This window comes from Selaginella moellendorffii, unplaced genomic scaffold, assembly GCF_000143415.4.
Source record: "Selaginella moellendorffii unplaced genomic scaffold, v1.0 SELMOscaffold_56, whole genome shotgun sequence".
Lineage (NCBI taxonomy): Eukaryota > Viridiplantae > Streptophyta > Lycopodiopsida > Selaginellales > Selaginellaceae > Selaginella > Selaginella moellendorffii.
Genome location: NW_003314317.1, coordinates 786,250 through 799,701, shown reverse-complemented (window position 1 = coordinate 799,701; position 13,452 = coordinate 786,250). Strand labels below are relative to the sequence as shown.

At 45.1% G+C, this 13,452-nt stretch overlaps 4 protein-coding genes, 1 long non-coding RNA gene and 1 pseudogene across 6 annotated transcripts; 4 read left to right on the top strand and 2 right to left on the bottom strand.

The window, feature by feature from the left end:
* Positions 1-105: 105 nt before the first annotated feature.
* On the bottom strand, positions 106-2,312 carry LOC9654315 (UPF0400 protein C337.03). The gene is made up of 8 exons (XM_002982978.2): positions 2,161-2,312; positions 2,004-2,114; positions 1,697-1,944; positions 1,562-1,648; positions 1,353-1,503; positions 1,152-1,291; positions 1,049-1,084; positions 106-985 (listed from the first exon to the last, which is right to left on the bottom strand). Exons 2-8 carry the CDS (start codon positions 2,077-2,079, stop codon positions 161-163), a joined length of 1,563 nt encoding a protein of 520 aa, XP_002983024.1. The 5' UTR covers positions 2,080-2,114; positions 2,161-2,312; the 3' UTR covers positions 106-160.
* A 358-nt stretch (positions 2,313-2,670) lies between these two features.
* LOC9654058 (glucan endo-1,3-beta-glucosidase 11) lies at positions 2,671-4,137 on the top strand. Its single transcript, XM_002983082.2, has 2 exons — positions 2,671-2,886; positions 3,041-4,137. Exons 1-2 carry the CDS (start codon positions 2,802-2,804, stop codon positions 4,015-4,017), a joined length of 1,062 nt encoding a protein of 353 aa, XP_002983128.2. The 5' UTR covers positions 2,671-2,801; the 3' UTR covers positions 4,018-4,137.
* A 224-nt stretch (positions 4,138-4,361) lies between these two features.
* On the top strand, positions 4,362-4,780 carry LOC112351038. The gene is made up of 3 exons (XR_002993974.1): positions 4,362-4,448; positions 4,502-4,699; positions 4,756-4,780. It is a non-coding gene; the product is annotated as an uncharacterized LOC112351038 (long non-coding RNA).
* Positions 4,781-8,576: 3,796 nt separating this feature from the next.
* On the bottom strand, positions 8,577-9,159 carry LOC9654314 (pre-mRNA splicing factor SR-like 1). The gene is made up of 2 exons (XM_024688036.1): positions 9,034-9,159; positions 8,577-8,882 (listed from the first exon to the last, which is right to left on the bottom strand). The coding sequence occupies exons 1-2, from the start codon at positions 9,157-9,159 to the stop codon at positions 8,577-8,579; spliced, it is 432 nt and encodes a 143-aa protein (XP_024543804.1).
* Positions 9,160-10,467: 1,308 nt separating this feature from the next.
* Positions 10,468-11,642, top strand: LOC112351026. Its single transcript, XM_024688160.1, has 8 exons — positions 10,468-10,541; positions 10,592-10,686; positions 10,750-10,831; positions 10,893-10,975; positions 11,031-11,069; positions 11,138-11,208; positions 11,265-11,379; positions 11,447-11,642. Exons 1-8 carry the CDS (start codon positions 10,499-10,501, stop codon positions 11,513-11,515), a joined length of 597 nt encoding a protein of 198 aa, XP_024543928.1. The 5' UTR covers positions 10,468-10,498; the 3' UTR covers positions 11,516-11,642.
* Position 11,643: 1 nt separating this feature from the next.
* LOC9654313 lies at positions 11,644-13,424 on the top strand (annotated as a pseudogene). The gene is made up of 3 exons (XR_002993947.1): positions 11,644-11,974; positions 12,036-12,107; positions 12,443-13,424. The product of XR_002993947.1 is annotated as a pre-mRNA splicing factor SR-like 1 (transcript).
* The last annotated feature ends 28 nt before the right edge of the window (positions 13,425-13,452 follow it).

Sequence of the window (13,452 nt, the reverse complement as noted above, 5' to 3'; positions counted from 1 at the left end):
ACTCATCCGGTTATGCGTTGGCAGTTCGCCGTTTGTTCCGTAGAACCCTAAAAGGCCGGATACCTTTATTCTAAGAGATGCAAATCCATAAACCCTAAAAGAACGGGGGTTCGAATCCAGCGAGCACACCAAACCTTTTATAGCCCTTCGAGGAGGAAGATCATTGTCGCGGGAGAGCAAACAAACTAGTGCTTGTATGATCGCTCGCTGGAGCACAGCCCGGCGGCGCCGCCACTGGCAATGGGAATCCCAAGCTTTGCCCTCCAAAACTAAAGGGAAGTAACATTGACGATGACGAGCCCATTATCGTTGTCGCCACCGCCGTCGCGGTCGTCACCGCTTCTGTCGCTGGGGGCGCCGCCACAGCCGCCACCACCGCCGCCGGCGACAATGGGATGGAGCTCGTCACTTCTGCCGCCGATACCTCCTCCCCAAATTCTTCTTCCAGCTCCACCGCCGGCCCCAAGAGCGACTCACTCTCCTCCTCGCCCTCATCCACCTTCTGCCGCTTCTCTGGCGGCTCTCGCCCCGGATCTTCCTCCTCTTCTACTTCCTCCTCGATCGCTACTTCTTCTGGGTTTTGACCGTAGTTCTCGGTCGGATCATCAAAGCTGCGCTGCTGCTGCTGCAGATGTTTGTCTTGCGGATCTTGTAGTTTCACCACATTCTCCGCTGCAAGGGACGACAAGACAGACGAGATCATCGCTGCTGACGAGCTCGACGCTACCAGCTTAGCTGCGACCTCGGCCGCGGCGGCCGGATCAAACATCTTCGCCTCGGTCGGGACGTAACACTCGGCTTCGCTGCTCAAGAGAGATGGGACGCTGTGCTGCTGGTTGCTCGAATCGTAGTGATGGTGGTGAGCTAGAAGGCCGCCGCCGCCAGTCGAGCCATTCGCTACTACTGGCTGGTAAGCTTGGCCGCTAGCAGCGTCATAGATTTGCTGCTGCATCATCCTAGCTTGGTCGGCGTGAGTGTGAGCAGCCTGCGAAAATTGTGACGAGGATCATTGGGTTGTGAAGTTTTGGATCGCTAGCACGTTTCAAACCTGGAGCAAAAGTCGTGTTCTCTCGAGCTTGTCCTCCTGCGAGAACAAACAGTGTTTAGAAGGGGAAAAAGAGTAACTTGGAAAGTAAATTCGCTTCACACACCTGGTCCCGGAGAGTTTCCTTAAGCTGGAAAACAATGCTGGAGCGGGCAATCTCTATAGCTTCCAGCTGCTGAGCACACTCCAAAAGGATTGTTTCTCGCTGCTGCAGCTCCTCTATCAAGATAATGCTACTCTCTTGCCCTGGCAGGCAAGATCCTTGTTCAAAAACGAGTTGTGGACCAAAGGAGACGCAGACAATCACCTGATATGGTCGTCGTGTCTATCTCTTTTTCAAAGGCATCCATGTGAAGAACCGCGGTTTGGCACTTGTAGACCGTCGCGTCCTCGTCAGTTAGTTTGTCTTGAAACGCTTTGTACACTGCAACGAGTTTTTCTGGCATAAGCGCATCGCTCTGTGATCAAGCCAGAAAGAGTCGTCACTAGAGCATTTACAAAAAACCGTCGACATACGTTCTTGGCGTCATCTTTTCCCAGTAACTCCACTCGCAGGCCGTGAGCGTGCGATCCAAAAACCCGCCTCTCCTCCCATATATCAATCTATCAAGCATGGAGTCATATCGAGCTCGCATGAACAAGAAAACTAACCAGTCGAAGGATCGTGTTCCGATTGCTATCGTCTCCATTTTGCATGACGAGCTTGAGCGCACCCGGCAAGGCTCTCCAAAACTCGGAGACAAACTCCGAGCCCTTTCGGCGACTGTTTTGCAAGATGTCGTTGGCGAGGAACAAGAAAGGGACGCGTTGTTCTCTCGGCGCCTGGAAGAACTCCTTCTCCCAAATATCCACGACTTGCTTTGCATACTTCCGATGAAAAATGCACCAATGTGACAGAGCTGAGGAGCAAAAAGAAGAAAGAATCCACCATGAGAAGGCGAAACGGAAGAGATCTTACTCTCGATGCTCTGCTGCGTGCTGTTGAGCTTGACGAGCTTGTCACTCAGATTCTGGCCGCTGAATAGCCCTTGCATGGCGAAGAAGCCCAAAATCGAGGGCGCCGAATCCCCTGGAAGAAAAAAATCTCAGCCTTGGAACCCTAAATCCTTGCCTACCTCTAGCAGCCGCAGCCTGGCGCCTCGAGCGGCCGTGCCAAGAGCGCCTCAACCCTTGCCGGACCGCATAGCACTGCCCTAGAGCCGCCCATCGCTCCTCCTTCTCTATAAAAGGGTCCGAGGATCGATATCTTCTAAATGCCAAAAATTAGGGCGAGCTCTTTCGTCCTCTTTATCATTCCAAGCGCACCGCATCTGTATCAATCGATGGCACCCTTCGCGAGAGCTGCTGCTCAATCCTTTACCCAATTCGATCGACGCAAACTCCATCGCTAGAATTGCGCGAATTGCCCAAGATCACGATCCTTCCTGTGAAAGAGTTCTTCGAGATCCCAATCGCGGTGTGGAGAATGTACAGATGTAGATAGAGAATTTTTACTGGAAATAAAGATTCTCTCTTTTTTTCTTTTTTACGTTTTACCTGTAGTATACTGGCACTGACTCGTGTGGACCTTAGTCTTCGACTAATTAAACCGTGAATTATTAAGCACAACGGACTGTCTTTAAGCCGCTGTAGTGTTGCCACTGCTCCTCTGTTTAGCTCGAGCAAGCGTTTTCGTTCGTCACTTCTTTCTCTCTCTTTTCCCTCCTCATCGATCAATCGCAAACGCTTTGGGCGATTCCTTCGATTGATTGATTCCATGGAGGCGGGAGTGGGATTCAATCGGCTGCTGGTGATAGTGCTGATGCTCGTCGCGGCTTTGGCTGCGCTGGAGGGCATTTCTGGTGAGTTTATAGATCCTCTCGGCAAGATTCCCCACGATTCCTCGTCTTCCAGCTCTCGCATTTTCGTTTCCAGACACAAAACGGTCACATTTTTAGATCTCTTCCTCTCTCTTGGTTGAATCAGAGCGTTTCGATTTGACCCCTCTCTTGGCAGGCGCGGATGGAGCGAGCATCGGCGTGAACTACGGGAGATTGGGCGACAATCTCCCATCGCCGGCGCAAGTCGTGGCGCTGCTCAAATCCAACAACATAACCAAGGCGCGCATCTTCGACGCCGATCCCGCAGTGATCCAGGCCTTCGCAAACTCGGGCATCGATCTGAGCGTCTCCATCCCCAACGAGCAGCTCCAGCAAATCGCCTCCAGCCCCGCCGCCGCCAAGGCCTGGCTGGACGCCTCCATCGCCCCTTTCATCCCCGCCGTCCGCTTCCCCGCCATCTCCATCGGCAACGAGGTCCTCACAAACAACGCGCGGTACGCCCCCTTCCTCCTCCCGGCCCTCCAGAACGTCCAGTCCGCGATACAGTCGCACACCGCGCTGCGTACCGCCGGCACCGTGGTCTCCACGCCGCACGCCTTCAACGTCATGGACGCGTCATCCTTCCCGCCCTCCAACGGCGCCTTCAACGCCACCATCGCCCTCAAGCCAGTGGTGGATTTCCTGTCCACGTCAGGCAGCCCCTTCATGATCAACGTCTATCCCTTCTTCAGCTACGCCGGTGACCCGACCAACGTACCGCTGGAATACGCGCTCTTCGGCTCCGACCCGGGCGTCACGGACGCGCCCGCCAACCTCCACTACAGCAACATGTATGACGCAATGGTGGACACGGTGACGTCAGCGCTCACAAAGCTCGGCTACCCGAATATGCCCGTGGTGGTAACCGAGACCGGGTGGCCTAGCAAGGGGGACGAGCCCGGCGCCACTACCGCCAATGCCGCACGGTACAACCAGAATCTCATCCGGCATGTGGTGTCTGGTGTGGGCACTCCCGCGCGGCCCGGCGTCACGGCGGAGACTTACATTTTTGCGCTGTTCAACGAGGACCAAAAGACCGGGCCGGTGTCCGAGAGGAATTTTGGGCTGTTTGAGCCCAGCCTGGCCCAAGTGTATACCATCACACTCTCATAGTTGGTGCTTGCCTTAAGATTCTTTTTCTTTTTTTTTTCGATCTAGAAGGATGATGGTGTGATGTCTAATAAGTTCGATGGGATTTACCACGCGATTGAAGAAAAAAGTTGTTTGTTTGCTTGCCTTTTGTTTTTGCGCGTTTGCGTACAAGACCGATGCCGTCACCTTGCAACTTTGAGGTAAACTTTTCAACGATTGACGAAGATACTTCTCAATTAGGTGGTTGTTCACGTCAGACATTCTAGAATCCTTAAAGGTGGTTAAAAAGTAGTGAGAAATAGTAATCACACAGGAATATTCTTAAACAGAAAAACGAATATGCCATGATCCCGACCGTTCTCATGTAGGCGCTGGATTGCTGTGAAGCGCTCCAAGTTTTTCTGTGATCTTCTCGACAAGGAGGCTATCAAGACCTGGGGCTGTGGAATCAGGTACTAATTTCTCTGGTTTCTCGAGCGATATTCGTGACGAAGTCCTTGTGTAGTTTAAAACAAGATCGTTGGGGAGACTGTCATTCCAGCACCTGATTATCGCATTCCAATCGTTCTTCTGGGTCTTTGTGGAAAAAAATGAGAAGCAAGGAGTGTTCTTTCTTTCAGGTACCGCTGGTGCTCTAGTTTACACGAACAATTTGCTTTCAGCAGCTCCAATTGGTTTGCTCGGCCTTCTTCTCTTATTCCAAGTCCGTGTGCTCTCTACACGAATGAAAGTCTAATTCCTGGTTCTATGCTGAAACAGACCACCCGAGTAAGATCCGCGTTCGATGACGAAGCTCTTGTAAGCTTCTGTGGTGTTTGTTCCCTTTGTGTCGCTGGAGCTGAATTTAAAATTACTTGAGCTTTCCAGGAAGTAAAGATTGGCTCGGATCGGAGCTACAGGAATCCAGAGAGGACGTCTTCGTTGGTGGAAAAAATAAGCATCAAGACGAAAGTCACGGGTCTCTTCAATGTGTTTTTCTAATTCCAGGTACTCAACCTTTACAAACTGGGAGCTATGGTGGCCGAGCTTTCCAATCCTCGTCTACTTTTTGTGTGTGTGAAAATCATTTTGTTGTAGGATGCTGTACGAGGAAGTTGTTAGCCCAACTAAACTGTTCTCCAAATTAGGTGACAAATTATAAATTTAATGTGCCACACTACTTCCCTCCATGACAAATTCCAAAATGACCAGGTGACACATTATAGATTATCATGACAAATTACTATTTTCCCCACATGATAAATTCCAAAGTAACCATGTCAAATTATATTTGTATGGCAAATTATATTTAGATGACAAATTAAATATATTGTATGACCAAATATGTTTAAACAAAACTAATTATATATAAATAATAAGTTATAATTTATTGCATGCCAAATTGTATTTGTAAGGATGACAAATTATATTGAAAATCCTCAACATGCCTTGACGGTTTAGGGTATTTAATTGCCTTTTGATCTCAAAGTTAGGAGAGCACTAGAGCATCACAATAGGCACCATCATGGCCACAAGTAAGGAAAATTCAAATCAAGTACATTTCTTAGTAGAGGTATTAAAAAGAGCCATCAATTAGTTTGGAAAGGTTTGGATTTGCTCTCAAAGGGAATCAATTGTGATGATAGTTCCAAATTGTATAGTCATGTTTGCTTGCATCCAAATTGCAAGAAAAAAGTTTATCTTCACAAAATGTACTTCAACAATCATCAAGTTAAATACCACAATTGACCACCAATACCATTGTTGCTAAAAGGGGTAAAGTCTAAAGTTTTTAATATTGACCATGGCTCTATTTATGAGAGACAAAAGTTTGTTTGTTTTTGTTGATTGTGAAGAGAACTAAAAGTGAAATAGCTTACTCAGAGAACTAACTTGATTGCCAAAGTTTAAATCTAAACTTGCCATTTAATATAGACTAAAGTTGGTTGAAAGAAGAGTATAACAGTCTTTGATGGATTATATTAATATATATATCAAGCTTATTCAAAAACAATGGGATAATAAGTATCCACATCTAAACTCAGGTAAATAAGGTAGTTAAGTTCATCTAATTTCCTTTTTTATAGATGATCCTCCTACTGAAGTACCAGATGTAAAAACACCAGTAGATTCACCACTAACTTCACCAGTTAATGAATTAATAGATATGGAAGAGGGACCAAATGATCAACCACCACACACTCTATTATTTGTGTAGTAAGGTTTGTATATTAAGATTAGATTTTGGCAAAAAGAATTTTATTACAGCCAAGACAAAAATGTTTAAGTAGGCAAAGTAAGTTAAAAAATCACAAAAGAAAAATTTGCGACTTACATCAAACTCCTATCCATCCCTCCTTAGTATAAAAGAATTTAAAACATTAGAGAAAAGAGGAAAAAGTTGGAAAAATTGAGGAAGAAAGCATGTAGAAGAACAAAATATAAATAAAAAACACTAAAAACAAAAACTTTAGCAGTAGTTAAAGTAAAAACAGGGAAATAAAAGAAGAAAATGTGTTTTTAAAGCTTGGATAATATGAGATCTTCTATTATAAAAGACTTTTTTCAAGGTTGAATAATAGAGTTCATTATAATATAAAATACTTTGGCCAAAACAAGAAAATCCCACATTCAAGTTTTTTGACATTAACTCAATACTTAAGATGAGAAAATGAAAGGAAAATTTCACATTCTCAAAAGAACAAACAAACTTCTAAGTATCAATAATTCTTAGCGGCACTCACAATTGGGAAACAAATATATATAACATAAAATATTAGTAAAAATGACTTCAAAATGGCAAGACTTCAACTAAAAATGTCATATAGTTCAATTTTACAGCAAACACAACATTTTAACCCTAGAAATCATCAAAGACTCCAAATATTTTACATGTATTCCAAGTTTAGCTATTATTCAAGCATTAATTTGAATCTAAATCTTAAACATCAAACTATTCATGAAAATCTCATTCTTTTAGCTCTCCTACTAGTTCATGAAAGTATTTAATTCATTAAATGAATTTGAGAGTTGTATAAATACATTACATAGAAGAAAACACATACATTTTAATTAGAGATATAAAATATTTTATTAGGCACAATCAATAATAATTAAACTCATTGGCACCATATGCTTAAATATCATTTATCATATACCTTACTGAAAAAAATAACCAAAGAGTTCTCATTATTAATATTTACACTGTTTCCTACAAGTTTTAAGGATTTATAGACCATGCAATAATGTAAATGAATTATGGTATGTCACCATACAAGTCCCCAAAGGAAATAAACTCAAATAAGGATAACTATTTCTAAACTAAGGTATATATTTGAGCAGATAGCCAATAGAAATAGTAAAAGATGATAATTATGAGAAATAATATTTAATTAAATTTATAAACTAGATGTTATAATAAATATAAACCCATATCAATGTATGCATATACACACACACACACACACGCACACACATATATACATATATATAAATATGATGAAGCTCATATTTATTTTCATCTATTTTTCATTGTTTTCATTTTATATTTTACATGTGATTGCTCCAAAAAAATATACACCTAAATTTGGAAATGTCAGAATCTTAAATACACAAGATATTACTAAAATAATTGCAGGAGTATCTGAATTATTATTCAAACTCAATCGCAAAAGTGATTATTCTTCAACCTTTGGAGATGAAATGGAAATAGATACATCAAAAGGGCTTGTTGAATTAATAATTAAAACAAAAGATCAATGCACTATTGAAGATACACCTACTAAAATTTTAGGTGGAAATATTATAGCGGGTATAGAAACAATTTTAGATAAGTATAAGAATAAACTCTATGAAAATCTTTCAGACTATTTTGAAGGAGAAAGCCAAAAATATGTTATATATTATAAATTAAAAGATGCTGAAAATGTTTTTCTTTTAAACTCATTTGATAATGTGTTAATTTGTTATCTTAGAATAAGTACTTTATATCCTGGTTCAGTTATTTATGCAGATAACTTTTTAGTTTCTGCAAACAGAAAGAATATTTTAATTTTAAAAGAAAACTGTATTTTGATTTTATACTCAGAAGATAAACTCATTTGGACATTTAAGACTTCTATTGATAATATTTATAACTGTTATGTTAAATTAAATAACGATGGAAATTTGTTAATGTATTATAATAAGAATTATTTCATGATTACAACTATATCATGTAATAAGAAACTCTGTTTATTACCGACCTTATTCACTATTCAAAATGACTGCAATTTAGTTATTTATAAAGCAAAATATCCAAATATAGCTTTATGGGATTCACATACATCTAATCACAAATTATGTAAAATTTAGTCCTAAGAAATTCACTTAAATGTTTATTATAGGTAATTATCTTTTAAAACACCATTAATCTAATCTAGTTTATATAACAATTCCTTAAACCATAGTAGAATTTAAACCCAAAAAAGCGAAAGCTCACCTCATCATCTTCGATATAAGGCTTGAACCATTGCCAGAAGAGAGTACTTGGATCACCATAATAACGCAGGAAAACAGGAGCAACGAATGAGAAGAGCTCCGAAGGAAGCAATGTACAGCGATCATACCGCACAAACGTAAGGAGAATCAGCGTGGTTGAGAAACTCCTGGACCTGCTCGTCAGTGAGCTTCATGGTGAAAAACTTGCAAAGGAGGCAAAACGCTGGAGAAGGGCCGCGGGAATTTCCAGTCATCCAGGGCACCACATGGGCGACATGGTTGTAAATCTCGTCCACGACCTCGTGAAACGTCTTGAGGCGGTAGAGCTCCTTGAAGTATTCTGACGACAAAATGTTAACATTGACGACGTGCTCGACCAGAGTCTGTATGGGCTTGCCACACGTCTGGACCTCGGCGCTCATCGTGATCTGCTAGACCGCGCCCCTAGGGTATTACGAGAGCGCCATGTCGACAAATCCCTATCGCAGCTGTCGCTCTGTGATCGTCACTAGAGCATTTCCAAAAAGCCGTCGACATACGTTCTTGGTGTCATCTTTTTCAGTAACTCCACTCGCAGGCCGTGAGCGTGAGATCCAAAAACCCACATATCAACCTATCACTCTCGAAGCTCTGCTGCGTCCTGTTGAGCTTGTCACTCAGATTCTGGCCGCTGAATAGCCTTGGAACCCTAAATCCCACCACCATGATCACGATCCTTCCTGTGAAAGAGTTCTTCCATGGTGGAGAATTTTTACTGGATCAAATGAAGAATTTTTACTTTCAGCCGATGTAGTGAACAAGCGTTTTAGTTCATCACCTCTCTCTCTCTCTCTCTCCGCTCAATGATCAATCGTAAACGCTTTGGGCGATTCCTTCTCTTTGATTGATTGATTGATTCCATGGAAGCGGGAGTGAGATTCAATCGGCTGCTGGTGATAGTGGTGCTGCTCGTCGCGGTTTTGGCTGCGCTGGAGGGGATTCCTGGTGAGTTTATAGATCCTCTTGGCAAGATTCCCCACGATCCCTCGTCTTCCAGCTCTCGCATTTTCATTTCCAGACACAAAACGGTCACATTTTAAATCTGGTTGAATCAAAGCGTTTGGATTTCGATTTCGATTTTATTCCTCTAAAGGGGATCGAGCATCGGCGTGAACTATGGCAGATTGGGCGACAGTCTCCCATCGCCGGCGCAAGTCGTGGCGCTGCTCAAATCCAACAACATCACCAAGGCGCGCATCTTCGACGCTGATCCCGGCTTTCGCAAACTCGGGCATCGATCTCAGTGTCTCCATCCCCAACGAGCAGCTCCAGCAAACCGCCTCGAGCCCCGCCGCCGCCAAGGCCTGGCTGGACGCCTCCATCGCCCTTTCATCCCCGCCACCCGCTTTCCCGCCATCTCCATCGGCAACGAGGTCCTCACAAACAACGCGCGGTACGTCCCCTTCCTCCTCCAGGCCCTCCAGAACGTCCAGTCCGCGGTACAGTCGCACACCGCGCTGCGTACCGCCGGCACCGTGGTCTCCACGCCGCACGCCTTCAACGTCATGGACGCGTCATCCTTCCGGGACATCCGTCTGCCGTACAGTCGTACACCGCGCTGCGTACCGCCGGCACCGTGGTCTCCAACCATCGCCTCAAACCAGTGGTGGATTTCCTGTCCACGTCAGGCAGCCCATTTATGATCAACGTCTATCCTTTCTTCAGCCACCCGACCAACGTACCGCTGGAATATACGCGCGCGTCGGCTCCGAGCGAGCGTCACGGACGCGTCCACTACCTACAGCAACATGTATGACGCAGTGGTGGACACGGTGACGTCAGCTCGCACCAAGCTCGGATATGCCCATGGTCTTTGTTTTTGCGCGTTTGCTTACAAAACCCATGCCGCCACCTTGCAGCTTTAAACTTTTCAATGATTGCTTCTCAATTAGACATTCTAGAATCCTTAAAGGTGGTTAAAAAGTAGTGAGAAATAGTAATCACACAGGAATATTCTTAAACAGACAACGAATATATTTTTCTCGAGGTTTAGGGCTTCTTGGCGATGGCTATGGCGGGATGCTCCTGCGTTCTTCGTCCAGCTCTTGGTACGTAGAATCTCGTGCTCTAGCTAGAGTTTAACATATGATAAATGTAGGCGCTGGGTCGATTGGATTGCAGCCAAGAGCTCCAAGTTCCTCTTTGATCTTTTCGCCGAGGAGGCTATCAAGACCTGGGGCTGTGAAAGCATTGGTACTTAAATTTCTCTGGTTTCTCGAGAGCTATAGTCCTGACGAAGGCGATAGTCTCGTGTAGTTTAAAAGGAAACAAGCAGCCAAGATCGTGAGGGAGACCGTCATTCCAGCACCTGATTATCGCATTCCAGTCGTTCTTCTTGGTAAGTAGAAAGGATTTCTTTGTGGAAAAAAGAGAGAAACAAACGGTGTTCTTCCTTACAGGTGCTGCTGGTGCTCTAGTTTACACGGACAATTTGCTTCCAGCAGCTCCAATTGGTTTGCTCGGCCTTCTTCTCTTATTCCAGGTCCGTGTCCTCTTCACAGGAATGAGAGTTAACTCCTGGTTCTATGCTGAAACAGACTACCCGAGTGAAATTCGTGTTCGATGACGAAGCTCTGGTAAGCTTCTGTGTTGCTTTCTCTTTGTGTCGCTGGAGCTGGATTTAACATTACTTGAGCTTCTCCAGGAAGTAAAGATCGGCTCGGAGCTACAGGAATCCGGAGAGAACGTCTTCGTCGGCGGAAAAAACCGGTGGAAGTAAGCATCTAGAGGAGGAAAGTCACGGTCTCTTCACTGTGTTCTTCTTTGTCTAGGTACTCAACCTTTACAAACTGGGAGCTATGGTGGCCGAGCTTTCCAGTCCTCGTCTACTTCAAGGAGACACAAACCAAGCCGGAGGGCCAAGTTCACTTTTTTCCAGTGATCTTTGTAAGTACTTCTTTTTCTCGTTTGTGTGTGTGAAAAATCATTTCTTCTCTTTCTGTTCTTCTTGTAGGATGGTAAGCGGCTCTACGACGTGATGGTAGAAAGAGCCGGCCCGTCAAAAACTAGCGGCCCAAAGTGAAACAAGCAGTTTTTCCAAAGTAACAGAATATGCTTCTAACGGAGATGTGCCTTTAAAATGACGTCTCTCTTTCCAAGTATACGCAATCTGGACTTTTTTTCCCAGGAGCCCTAATCGTTTGATTGCGTATGAGCGAGTTTGAGCACGTCCTCCTTGTTAACGTTTTGGTGTCAGATTACTTCAGGGAGCTCGACCACCTCAAGACGAGGTCGTGGATGAGATTTCCAACCGTGTCGATCATCTGGAAGGGAATTTTCGCGGCCCTTCTCCAGCGTTTTGCCTCCTTTTCAAGTTATTCACCATGAAGCTCACTGACGAGCAGATCCAGGGGCTTCTCAACCACGCTGATTCTCCTTACGTTCGTGCGGTACGATTGCTTCTTTTCTTTGGAGCTTTTCTCATTGTGGCGAACCGAGAACTCTCTGGCAATGGTTCGAGCCTTACATTGAAGATGATGAGGTGAGTTTTGCAGAAATCTCCTCTTTTTCTTTTTGTGAAGCTTGACTTTGTTTTTCTGCAGGAATTCTCTCCCGGCACAAATGGGCGGGTGACAAAGATGGGAGTGTTCACTCGCGATCTTCTCTTGCATCAGGTGAGTCTATTTTTTCTCCTCGTCTCTAGGATGTACATGGGTGCCTACTCATTATCATGCATTCAAGTGGTAAGATGTCGCAGTAAAATCTGTTATGCTTTTTTGATGCTGGAGGGAACCTGCAGAGATGAAGGCCGCTACCACCTATGAAGCCGTTGCACCAGTGGTGCAATGCATAGGAAGTAAGAAATCGTGTCCTACGTTGTGTAGCCAATACGGCTAAGCTGTTTGATATCTTTTTTTTTTTTTCCTTCTTTCTTCTTTTCGTTTTTCTCTTTCTTTTAACTTAGCTGCTGCGTTTCATTGGGAGGTACTGACTATGTTCGCACTTTCAGCATTATTTCGACACCATCTTTCCAAGGATACCAGTTCCAGTGGCGAGACAGATCGCCAGCCACCTGGAGCGGCTAAAGCTCCCCACGACTCCCCAAGGAACAACCGGCCGGCACTCGTCGGAGGAGACCGCCCGCCGGCCACCCTCAGTGAAAGCCGCACTTTCAGTCTCCTTCGGCCAGCGAGCACCTCACCGAGCTTCGACTAGAGACTCGTCTCCTGTCCGAAGAAGCCTCCCTCCATCAAATGGCAACAACAACAACAACAACAACAACAACAACACTGACGATCGTAGCAGCAGAGGCCAGGACAGGACTCGCGAAGAGAGAGACCGAGGCCGAGACCGTGAAGTGGAGAGGGAGAGGCCGAGAAGCAGGGACTCGGACTACAGGGATAGAGGACGGGACAGGAGGGACCGGCGGGACAGAGAGGAGAGGGATAAAGACCGGCACTCTTCTAGGGAGAGGGAGAACCGGGATAGAGACCGACACTCTTCCAGGGAGAGGGATAGAGATTGGAGAAGGGAGAGGCGGAGTAGAAGCCGGAGCCGGAGCCCGAGAAGGAGTCCGAGGAGGAGGAGCTCGAGCCCCGGAATGAAAGACAGTGACAAGAATGGCAGTGCCGCAAACGCTGCGATATCGGCGAACTTACTCAAGCTCCGGGACGTGTATGGCGATGCTAGCGGCAAGAAGCTCGAAGAGAACCAAGCAGCGCGAGTGAAAGACTCGAGCGGCGAGGACGTGATTCGTCTGGGTGGATCGAGCTGGAGGTAGACACCAAAGTTCTAACACGCATTTCTTCGTTCTTCCATGGTTTGTTTCTTCTTTGCGTTTTCTTTCGTGTTTTCCAGAGTTCTTTGTTCTTCGTCGTCAACACCACCACTATGTCTACTACTAAAAGCACGCATTCGTGCGTTGTATATTGGCATCGTCTTCTTCAATGGATAACAAGGGAATAAAAAAAGCGAATCTTTCTTGATGCGCCCCCTTTGTTTTTATTTTTTGGTCTCATC

Bases quoted from the DNA above. Each gene is read 5' to 3' on its own strand.
- LOC112351026 (XM_024688160.1), top strand. From the start codon at position 10,499: ATGGCTATGGCGGGATGCTCCTGCGTTCTTCGTCCAGCTCTTG. The intron at 10,832-10,892 runs GTAAGTAGAAAG...TCTTCCTTACAG, and splicing joins CATTCCAGTCGTTCTTCTTG to GTGCTGCTGGTGCTCTAGTT. The intron at 11,209-11,264 runs GTAAGCATCTAG...TTCTTTGTCTAG, and splicing joins GGCGGAAAAAACCGGTGGAA to GTACTCAACCTTTACAAACT.
- LOC9654315 (XM_002982978.2), bottom strand. From the start codon at position 2,079: ATGCAAGGGCTATTCAGCGGCCAGAATCTGAGTGACAAGCTCGTCAAG. The intron at 1,292-1,352 runs GTGATTGTCTGC...CTTGCCTGCCAG, and splicing joins AGACACGACGACCATATCAG to GGCAAGAGAGTAGCATTATC. The intron at 986-1,048 runs GTTTGAAACGTG...CAATTTTCGCAG, and splicing joins GAACACGACTTTTGCTCCAG to GCTGCTCACACTCACGCCGA.
- LOC9654314 (XM_024688036.1), bottom strand. From the start codon at position 9,159: ATGGTGGTGGGATTTAGGGTTCCAAGGCTATTCAGCGGCCAGAATCTG. The intron at 8,883-9,033 runs GCCTGCGAGTGG...GCGGTCTAGCAG, and splicing joins TTTTGGATCTCACGCTCACG to ATCACGATGAGCGCCGAGGT.
- LOC9654058 (XM_002983082.2), top strand. From the start codon at position 2,802: ATGGAGGCGGGAGTGGGATTCAATCGGCTGCTGGTGATAGTGCTGATG. The intron at 2,887-3,040 runs GTGAGTTTATAG...CTCTCTTGGCAG, and splicing joins TGCGCTGGAGGGCATTTCTG to GCGCGGATGGAGCGAGCATC.